Source organism: Cryptotermes secundus, unplaced genomic scaffold, assembly GCF_002891405.2.
Source record: "Cryptotermes secundus unplaced genomic scaffold, Csec_1.0 scaffold13, whole genome shotgun sequence".
In the NCBI taxonomy this organism is placed as follows: domain Eukaryota; kingdom Metazoa; phylum Arthropoda; class Insecta; order Blattodea; family Kalotermitidae; genus Cryptotermes; species Cryptotermes secundus.
In genome coordinates this window covers 1810282-1822038 of record NW_019734350.1, presented here as the reverse complement: position 1 = coordinate 1822038, position 11757 = coordinate 1810282, and the positions used below count along the sequence as shown (strand labels likewise).

The 11757-nt window shown below is 37.8% G+C and overlaps 1 protein-coding gene across 1 annotated transcript in view; it reads left to right on the top strand.

The window, feature by feature from the left end:
• The window catches only part of LOC111868735 (vacuolar protein sorting-associated protein 33A), a gene marked incomplete in the record, with an annotated part of 21404 nt that extends 10280 nt beyond the window's left edge, over nt 1–11124 (top strand). Inside the window, 6 exon segments of the mRNA XM_033753156.1 lie at nt 286–446; nt 1975–2129; nt 5100–5252; nt 5339–5579; nt 8180–8302; nt 10855–11124. Coding sequence (XP_033609047.1) covers nt 286–446; nt 1975–2129; nt 5100–5252; nt 5339–5579; nt 8180–8202 — 733 coding nt within the window.
• Nucleotides 11125–11757: the final 633 nt, after the last annotated feature.

The following is an 11757-nucleotide window of genomic DNA, read 5'->3' as shown; positions in this document are numbered from 1 at the left end:
GGATTTCTTATATTTTTCCTTCTACCCTGAAGATAGAGGCGATACGTTCCTCCGAAACGTCGGTTAACACCACATATACACGGTGCCAAATCCCAGAAGACTGCTTTCTTCATAGTCACCGCCGTGAAAGCCTCAAATCTTATGTTTTAAAAATAGTTCAGTAATAGCGGTTGAATAAAATGTGAGAAGTTACAATATGAGCTTCTAGTACCAAATTCTTTCGGAACATGTGACTTTTGTCATACTATCGAAATAATGCTTCACTGCATCTTGCTTCATTTTTAGGGATAAAAATTTCAATGCTGTTGGTCCAGCACTGAGCCGTAAAGCAAAGTTGATCTCATCACAGTTTGAAGAACGTCATGGAGAAAAAACGGTGCAAGAAATTAAACAGTTTGTTGCTCGACTACCGCATATGATGGCTACCAAAGCATCACTAGCAACTCGTATGTTCATGAAACCCAGCTTTCCACAGATCTAAATGTAGCAAGTGTTTGTGCTGACTTGTGATGTAGAAGTATATTCATTATGAGAGAGGATTTGTTTATCCATACTACAGTCAGTCAGATACATGTGAATTCTCCATGTTATAGTGGGATGTGATTCTTTTATGGAAAAAAAAAGTTATTATTTTAGCCTAAGTTGTATTTGTTTAGTACATGCCATCCATTTTCAACTTGGGAATAAGGAGCATGTTACGTACAGAACAGGCATTGATTCATGGGAGGAACTGAACATAAAATTGACTTTGTATGTAGGCTCTGTGGAACACCTCTGTTACATTCAGCACATTATAATCATAGGTGACTTACAGTTTATGTATAGGAGCGTACGTATTGGCTGCCTATATTCAATTCATGTTATTGAGAAACAATTTTAAATGTACTGCTTCTGATCCATGATATGTATACAGTTGCCGTCTTGTAGTGCACTCAATTTCACCTGTTACTTCACGACATGTTTCGGCAACATAGTGCCATCATCAGGTGCCCTAATTACGCTAATCTATTTCATTGCTTGCCTTTATAAAATTATTTAAAAAGTATTTAAAAAGTGCGTATTTGTCAACTATAATAAATTTACACACACTAAAACTTGTTAAGATTATTCATCTTATGTGTCATAATTAAAACTTGCGTGTGGTTCTTCCAATATGGGGGTCGTTTTTCTTATATTCTGTGTAGACCGTGTCTTGTGATATGTGTTCCCTTCTTAGCTATAATTTTATAAAGGCAAGCAATGAAATAGATTAGCGTAATTAGGGCACCTGAAGATGGCACTATGTTGCCGAAACATGTCGTGAAGTAACAGGTGAAATTGAGTGCACTACAAGACGGCAACTGTATACATATCATGGATGAAAATCAGTGCAACAGGACACTAAAATACAACAGTACTGCTTCTGGCTTGAAATGGTTACTGTCATACCTTTTTCTTTTTTGTTCGTCCCTGCATGTCAACCTGGAGAATAGCTCATTTTGTATTCTGTGTGTTTCTCAATAATATGAGCAGTGTCCAAGTTCACAGCAGTGCCAATTTCTTTGTTGCTGTTGTTTGCCTCTGTCCAAACTCTATGGTTTACAAATTTATAATAAAGTTCAATGTTGCATTTTTGTAAATGCTAACATATCTTCTTAAAAGACCATCACTCACAAGTAGGCCATACACACAAGAGGATGGATGCTGCTCTGTTTTGATTTTCTGAATTTGTTGCATTTCCCAGTCTGAGACTTATGTACAGAACAATGCTACATCGACAAAACAAAAAATATTTGCTATTCATGTTGTAGTGAAATATTTGTAATGCATCCATTATTTTAAGACAGTTTTTCCATATTTAACATTATTCATTTGTTGAAAAACAATGGACTTAGTAATGACCCATCTTTATTTTATTAAACTTTTACCAAATATTTGTAAGGTCATCTTAGAGGATTCTTTCAAGCATTCGGTTATTGATTTTTATAATTTCAGATACAACAATTGCTGAGCTAATTAAGGAAGTGACTGATTCTAACAGTTTTTTGGAATCGTTGCAAACAGAACAGGAGTTTATGAATGGTATTGACACAGATAAAGTGCATCCATATATTGAAGATTGTATTGCACAGAAGGAACCTCTGATCAAAGTAAGTCCAACATTTCTGCATGTTTGAATAAAAATTAACATTGTGTGAAACCTTGGTTTTTTAACTCCATCTCAGATATTGCACTATATGTGTATGCAGGTCTTTAAACTATGAAGTTAGGTTAGGTGTACTCATGCAGTTATCCATAATCAGCCGTGTATTACGCTATTGTGACAGAATACTTGCCATCCAGCTTACTATGCATGTTAATAAAGTAAGTGTAAGTAAAGCCGTCTCTGTACCAGGCCGTGAAGGACCATAGGGTTGTGAGCTGTTGAGGGTCCCACATTATCTAGACAGTCGGCTCAAAGATGGTGGTAATGTTGTCAGCCTTACGCGCCAGCTGCTCTTTACTCCCCAGGAAAATTATTTAATTAATTCCTGGTACTCATTTCTGATAGAGGCTGAAAGAGTCCCAGGGCCATAGTGTGGCTGGAAGGATTAGGTCAATTGAAAAAATCCAATGACCTCGTTGGGATTTGAACCCGTGACCTTCCGGCCTGTAGCATAGCCCCACAATCAACTATACTACCGTGTGCCCTCAACACAAAAATGCATCTTTATTTAATGCCGCACTGTAGCAGCTGTGATGCTGTAACTTTTTCCACTGTTCTATACAGACTTCTGTGATGCAAATATCATTGCTGGTAGAGTCATTCTTGGCTTGAAAGGATCATGTTCTGATCATATCTTTTCCATGTTATTCACACTCGTTTAAGGTCATGTCATCTCTGAGGTATCAGCATTTCAATGAATCAAAAGGCAGATAAAAGTAAATAACAAGTTTTCTCATATGTTTCTAATTTGTGGGGGAAGTGGGATAGTTAAGGTTTGGGGGAGGGGGTTGACCTCTGTCAGAAGTTTCGAGTACAGACACTGACCTGCAGGTCTTACCACACTAGTGCAAAAGTGATTGAAATACAAAAAGTTGTCTCACATGTTTGTAATCTGGGGAAGTGAAATTGGGAGGGTTAGACATGTGACATGACTTTTAATGTTAGTGTATACTAGAGAAAGGAACTAAATAGCTATATCACTAAACATGTTGGTTGAGTGGGTATCCCGCCTGTTTTTATTTCATTAGGTCCCAAATTCAAATCTTGGACCAGATACTGATTACCTTGGCTAAAGTTTTTATGGTTTTCCTTATTCCCACCAGGTAATTTAAGTCATGGCTCTTCCATCCATGTTCTTTGCAGTCCATTATTCACTAATTGTCATACCATTCAGTGTAACATATCCTGAGCTTCTGATAGCATTGCTAAATAAAGCATAAATAAAAAGTTACCTCATTCTATTATCCTGTGGGAACAGACTGGATCATTGAAAATTTTATCTGAATATGGTTCAAAACTTTTTGGAAGTGAGTGCAAGAAAAGTTCATTCTCATCCACCCTAAAGTCCTGGCCAGCTGCAGAATTTAGCTTATTGTACCTAATCCAGGAAGAAATTAACACCTGCTCAATGTATGTGCTCAAAGTGCAATGCTGGCTTGTATGTAGATCCATGTATTTGTATTGTAGCATATAGACAGTTGCTAGGCCACGACCACAAAACAAATGAGAACGACCATTACTATGCAGTGGACCAGGCTCAGTGAAGGGAGTACTGTTGGAGGTGGTGTTTTCTGTGGTGTGGTCTGATATGAGTCTATATCACGTGACCAACAGAGTTCAATTCAGTTCAGTTAGTGCAGTGCAGTGGATTGGAATTAGTTGGTTGGTGAGTGAGTGAGTGAGTGAGTGAGGGAGGGGACTGTTGCGGTCCAGTCCTTGTGAGCTGTTGTTGTTAGAAGCTGGTAGCTGAGGCACAGGGATAGTTCAGGAACCCAGAGTAGGGAAAATGTCCGCCATTGGAAGTTGTTACCAGGCAACAACTGGTGAAGCCACTGCAAACTGAGTAGACTTCGTATGTGCTGTATTGAACTGCAGAGTTTGTGAATTAGTGATAGCACTATAGTTGTAGTTACAATTTATAAGTGGTCAGTAAATCCAGTTACCAATCCAAACCCCATAGAGAAGTAAACTTCTAAGTCACAGATCTGCCACAATGTTGTGGAAGAAAATAATTTCCATGAATCTAAATGATCATTTTGGATTTATATACAGATTATTTTAATTTATTTAAGGAATGTATACATTTTTTTAGAAACAGCAATTTTTGTAATAGTAAATAATGACACTGTAAAATTCAGTTCATTGGTTGGTTGGTTGGTTGGTTGGTTGGTTGGTTGGTTGGTTGGTTGATTGGTGTTGTCTAAAATATGTAGGTGAGTCAGAAAGTTTCTTCAGTGGTTTATTTTAAAGTTTATTATATTGGCTGCATTTCTTACTTTGCATGCAGGTAGAAGCATGAATCTTAGACATTATTAAATACTTTTGCCCTCGACCAACCAATCATAGTGTCATAGCAGAGTTAACATGGCCGTTCCACTCTCAGAACACATTTTATTTATGTTTTTCTTAATTGTCATCTTTTATGTTACCATAAACCACTCCCCCCTCAGATGAAGGGTCTGCCAAGGGCTGGCCACCAGTGCACATAAAATGTTACTTAGGTCTAGGAAGTTGTTGCTATAATTAAGTGAATTTGGGTAATGGGGTGGGGTGGGGGATGAAAGACTGAGATGACTACTAAAAAAAAAGTATTCCAAGTTGCAAAATTGTATGAAAATTCTCCTGTAATGTGTAGTGAACAGCCACACTGCAGACCACACAGTTTTCTTCTCTGTTCAATTTGTTGAGAGGAGCTCACTGGTCTGACAGTGTCATGTATAGTCTGTTCAGTTTGTTGGTACACTAGTTATGCAGACATGTGGAGAAATAAGAACATTTATACAGTGAATAAAAAATTGAAATTCTGTCAGAAGATAATGTGAACCTACATACATTCAATTAACATCATCCTCCTGCTGTAACATTTTGGAAATCATTGGGGTGCTGAAGGAAAAATGCATTATTTCTGTTTCAGGTTTTGAGACTTGTCTGTATGCAGTCAGTGACAAACAGTGGTTTGAAACCCAAGGTTCTGGAGCATTACAAGCGAGAAATCATACAGACATATGGTTTCCAGCACATCTTATCCCTCACAGGCCTGGAAAATGTTGGTCTAATCAAATTGCAGGTAGCCATCACGATATGTAATGAGATGTGTTTGGCTCTGAAAGTATGTTATATCTTGATGATCATTGGTAAAATGTGTTCTCACAGCAAGGTGCACGACAGTACACTATTCTGCGGAAGACTCTTCGATTAACAGTGGAAGATGGAAGCGAGATAACACCAACAGACATCAGTTATGTGCATAGTGTGTATGCTCCATTGAGTGTTCGTCTGGCTCAGTATTTGGTACGCCCCAATGGCTGGAAGGGTTTGCAGGATGTTCTGGGACTGCTTCCAGGACCCACAATTGAGGAAAGTCAGTCACTACCAGCTGGTCATGGACCTCGTAGTAAGTAATGGGCAGTTGTTAGAAGGTTGTCCACTTACTTCAGCAATTGTTATCACCAGATATTTCTTGTGCATTGTTAATTTTCACAGTAAGATATTGAGACAGACTTAGGGACAACATGCAAGTAGCCAATATTCTGTTGGCAGTTGATGTTTTTGTATTTATGAAGTAATTCTCCTAAAAGGGAGAAATGGTTGTATGGGGAAAGGCATGCTCTGAAGTTCACAGTGTAGTGGTAAGCAGTTTCTCCAGGCAGCTGCCAGAATAGTACATAAATACAATGACAACTTCCTCTCATGTGTCTCTGTATTCAGAATTCTCAGTTATCCTTCCATTTCGTGCCATATAACTTATGTGATTGATAGATTAATATTGAATAAGTCACAAAAGAATCGTGTCACATGAACAATCTCTCAGCAAGTCTTTTTCCAGAATTTTAGTAGTCATTCATTTCCTTTATTTTCCATATATCCATATAGGTAACAAACCTCTTAATTACCTAATTACCTATATTAACTGAATTAAATACATCACAAATTTACACACTTATGACCAATTATATTGATAATATTCATTCATGGAATAAAAAGAATGATGGTATAAAACCCTGTTCATTGCAGATTTAGAACTTATCACATCAGTAGCCAACATTTTTATTGTTTGAGGAAGATAATTAAAAACTTTAATACCTGCTATGTATGCACCTTTAATGTATCTTGTTAGGTTAACTGCAGGTAAATAAGAGCATGCACAGTCCTAAATATATATTTTTAAATGTAGTAATTACCAGACAGACTTGAGTAAAACCATAATAGAGGAATTAAAATGATACATAAGTGAACAACAGCAAAAAAGATTATACATATGAGTTATGCCCAAACTCATCCAGGAGCCAGTAATTTTATTGCAGATTCTGCAGAATAATGCGTTAAAAATATATAGTAAAATTCAATGTACATACCTTTTTTATCATCATCTGCTTGATGTATATATAGGCTGAAATGAAACTACAGTATTTGATTTCACTATGAACGCACAGAAAACAAATCGCACTCTGTATCTCAACCATGATGCAACTGTCTGTTCATGACCCTAGAAAGGGCAATAATCTCTTGCAGCTATAACGAACGTCTTAGCACTGAGGAAGGAACCCCTCTAGCTTTCTCTTGAATAGCCATTCTTTCATTCTTCTGTCCTTCAGTCAAAAGATTAAAAAATCCGAAGAGTGTAAGCAGTGCTAGCAGAAGACCAAATGATTTTATCGCTTCCATCTGTTTTATGACACCAGGGACTGCTAAAATTTGTCGAGTGTTACAAACAGAAATGAATTTATAATGCAGAACAACTCTGTGAAGAACTGGGAAACCATTTTTGCAGTACGCATCAAAATTAAAGGGAAAACATTAAAAAAGGGTATAACTCTTTGTATAAAAATTGTCAAATTTTCCGTTATAATATGCGACACTGTGTCTTTTGCTGATACAAACAAAGTTAATTCCAGCCATTTATCATAAAAATTGATTTAGATACAGCATTGTTAAACACAATGCTTAAAATTATTTAAGCACCCTAACAGGAACGGACATTGAAACACAGAGTAGCGACGGGCATTTAAATAAACTCCGGCCAGCGCAAGCTTACCACCATTTCAGAAGTCCGGCGTTTAAAGGTTAACTGACATTGTATAGCAGTGTAAAGAGCAAGTTGGAGAAGGAAGCATGTAAGAAACTGTGTACAAGAAAAGCCAAGAGAGAAATAATATGGTGGAGAACAGGAGTTTGGAAACTAAAAGGGGAAAAGAGAAACTCAGAACAAGGGATTTGCTCCAATTGTGGAAAAAGGAGGAAGAGATGAGCCAAATATTGTGGAGTGAAAGAAAGAAGTTCAGAGGAAAGTATTTAGAAATACTGATACAGAAATATTTGTTAGGAGGATAACAGGATGCAGGAATAAAGAACAATTTTAGAAAATAGGAATAAAAAGAAAAGTTGTCCCTGTGTTTAATTAAGTACTATGCCATGATGTATGGGGGAGTGGATGTATAGATCCACATATTCTTGACCTCAGCACAAGTTGGAGGTGAGTGGTCAACTTCAAGCCCCGGCCACTTTACCCTCAGGAAAGATCCCCCCAGTACCCACTGTATGGGGGGTTGGGTGGACTCCAGAGCTGGTCTGGGCGATTAGAGAAGTGAATTCTTGACCCTACTGGGACTTGAGCTGCAACCCCTCGGTCATCCAGCCCATAGCCAGTTGCTATACTGACTACACTAAATGTAGAGGGAAATGGGAGAAGATACTAGGTGTGAGAGTCATGTAAAAATAAATATAGGTGACTAATAACTAGCAGAGATGGTGATAGGAAATGTCTAATATATNGTAGCTACCGCTACGTCGGCCAAAACGAAGAATACACGGTGCCTAAACCCAGAAGACAACTTTCTTCATTCATAATATATTTCTAACTGGTAGATAAGTGCATATAGCCTTAGCTGCTAATGTGCCTATACACCCATATTGTTGCTGTTATTACTGCTTCTGCTACTATTAATACTAATACAGCTAATAGTGTATTGCTTTCTCTGCATGGTTCATTTACAGGAGGATCCATCAGCAGTCAGTAATCACAGAATGATACACCGAGGGTGGTGCTAGTGTTTTTCCTTGGTGGTTGCACCTTTGCTGAAGTCTCAGCTCTGCGCTTCCTCTCTCAGCAAGAAGATTGTAAGAGTAATATTTTATCACTATAACCATATTTAGGCATATGCAACTCTTGAATTTTCTAGATCAAATTGAGAAAATTATTTTTCAGTGTGAATTCAAACATATTTTTCAATCTTATACCTTGCGTATTCCCTATTAACTACTTTTCCTTTGATCTTTACGGTTTGATGTCAAAAGGAGCTGTATCTTATTTACCCAAATGGAAAATGAGTTTCTTCTTCATCTTTTGGAATTACAAAACATCCATCATGAGAATTTGAGTGCAAAATGTATATATGTTAAGTCATTTCCAGTCTGTTGTAAGCTGTGAGAGTAGCAAACAAGAAAGCAAGACAGGCAAAACAACAAGTTACCTGAAATACCAAACTGGGAAACCAGCATTGTAATTCACCGATTTATGTCATGAGATTCAGTGCTAATTCAAGTGTTCCTCGCCACAAAATGGCAGATATGAAGAAAAGAGATAGTAGTGCTAAAAGGAATGTGTCAAAAAGTGTCAGGCCCTCAACTCTCAATCACTCATGGTGCTGAGCCCTTGAGAAGCCACCAATTGTGAAGCTACTCAAGAACTTCCAGCATTTTATGGAACCCAAGGGTTCATTACAGCATTCACAAGAGCCCTCCACTGGTCCCTATCCTGAGCCAAATGATTCCAATCCATACCATCCTATCCTGTCTCTCTAAGATCCATTTTAATATTGTTCACCCACCTACATAATGGTCTTCCTAGTGGTGTCTATCCTTCTGCCTTCCCACCAATATCCTATATGCCAGGCATGTCCAACTTCAAACAGATTGTAATCGATTTTTTAGTGTCAAAACTGCCAGTGATCTACCACCCCCTCCTATTGTCGTACCTCGCTTTAAGCAAAAATATCGGTAAAAATAACACGACACATGATGTTTGTTGTAAAAGCAACATACATAGAAAGTACAGACTGCTTTAACACTTATTTTCCCATAAAAATCTGAATATAATCATTATATTACAAGTTAATTTACATGCTTTTCATGTATAATTTCCTTATAGGCCTATGAGATCGACCAAAAATCGTCCTGCGGTCGCGATTGACACGTTGGACATGCCTGCTATATGCATTCCTCTTCTCCCCTATTCGTGCTACATACCCTGCCCAAGAAGTATCGGGCACTACACTTATTACTTAAGCTTAAGATTGTGGTGCTTAAGCATGAAAAACAAACAACTGTGAAGCAACAAGAATATGCAGTGTCTCTGGAGGCAAACATCTGAAGGTGAAAACAACAGAAATAGAAAATTAAACCAAGAATTATCTTTTGTTGTAAACATTAGACAGTGAAAAGATGTGACCGTGATGTTGGTGGTGTTTGCAGATAGCATGTAACTACCATCATACTGTTTGATACTGAATCAAGAAAGTGCCTAAGCCACAGCTGCCTGTGGGATTAGTAATTCAGTATCAGACTAAGGGATGGATGACTGAACGAACTAATGGGGGGACTGATTACAAATTATCTGGTACAGAAGACCAGGGGTATTGAAAAAACAAAGAATGTTTGTGCTCGATGTTTTTTAAGGTCATTTAACACTGAATATCAGATAATGTGATTCATGTGTAGAATATTTACCTTATGGGCACACCTGGAGGTACACATTCTAGTGAATAAACTTAAAAGGATCGTTTGAAACAGGTGTATTCCTTGTGGCTCCTGGCAGAGGACCATGTTCAACACCAGCTGAGCAGTAAAGCCTAGTATAAGACACCTGTGCCGGCATAGCAATGGATGTTTCCAGAAGTTGTAGTCAAGTGTGCTATATCTTTTGCAACAGATTAGAAGGAAAATGGGAAAGAAGTTGGAAATGTTGGCAACGAACGTGAGGATGTAAACAGTGAATATGAGAGAGAAGATAGGAATTGTGAAGGCATTGAAGGTGAGGCAGATGATAAGAATGGTGAACAGGGTGAGACTGGTGAAGCTGAATAAAGGCTAGTGACTCAGGAAATGTCATCTATAGTATATTTTATAATATTTATTTTCTTTCACATGCTGGTAGTAAGATTATGACACTAATTCGTAAAATTACTTTTTCTGTGCACACATTTCCTAATGCAGGGTTGTCTTACCTTAGGAATCATCTTCCATTTGAGTAAATACAGAAACGCACAGAAAAGGCAAATAGTGTTATAAATTTCTAGAAATTTGTATACTGTTTTCAACAGTCACCATGGTCTCATGGTCATGCCTCAAACTTGGATTAACCATTTTTTTTTATTTGTGGTTATTTCCTCCTTAATTAGCATAGATAACAAGGAATTTACTTTACTCAGATGTATAAGTATTTGAGAACATCCCAGCATTTGTGTAGAGAGAATGAGGAAAATCTTGAGAAACATAACCAGTATCTTGATCAAAATTTCATCTGTGTGTTTCCCAAGTACAACTCTAGAATCTTATTCTTATGCTGTCTTCCCGTCATATATTTTTGAGGAATGTAACATATGCACATGTTCCTTTCTTATTAATTTGTGCTAATAATTTCAGCACTAAGGACTCTTTTCTTCCCTTTACAGCATCCGTAGAGTTTGTGATTGTTACTACAAACCTTATAAATGGGAACACATTCCTCAAGTCCCTGATGGAGCCACTGGGGCCAGACCTTCCACCTCCAAGACAGTGAGGAGCATTAACAACTAGAAATGATGAATTACAAGCATCTTGATAGAGATATTGGTAGCATGATGTGTACATGTGGCGGCAGCTGACATCATTTCTCAGTTGTACTGACGTAATTAAAACATTATCTACTCCAGGATGTATACATCCTGTGGCAGTGAACTTCCTGACTGACTGACATTCTAGTCCACCAGTTCCCAGTATTTCCTCCCGTACAATATTATCTTTACTTTTAAGAACTTATAATGTCTTTGTGAAAGAAATACATATTTAGTCTTTCAGTTTTCACTTTCAATCATTCCTTTTCAGTTATGAAAGAATATTTAGAGTTTGGTCCTAAAATGAAAGATGAAAAGAGATGAGGGTTAAGATTATGAATTTCTGGGATGTGACACCACCCAGTTTGGTGGATGGGCACCAACGTTCTGGAGGAACCTGCTCCCTCCAGAGTGCCCTGAAGGTAGAGGGAAAAGGTTCATCTGAAATGTGGGTACTTATCTTCCAGACTACATGTGTTATACCACAAGACAGTCATCTTTACTTTCACCATGGTAAGAACCTCACTTCTCACACAGGCCAGAGTTAAATATATATTTATTAAAAGAAGTCGTAATAAATTACTTGCTTACTTACTTACTCATGGAGCTGAGCCCTTCCGGAGGATCCGCCAATTCTGCAGCTACTCAAGAATTTCCCAGCATTTTATGGAAGCCGAAGGTTTATTACCATGTTCACAAGAGCCCTCCACTGGTCCCTATCCTGAGCCAGATCTATCCAATCCATACCATCCCATCCTATCT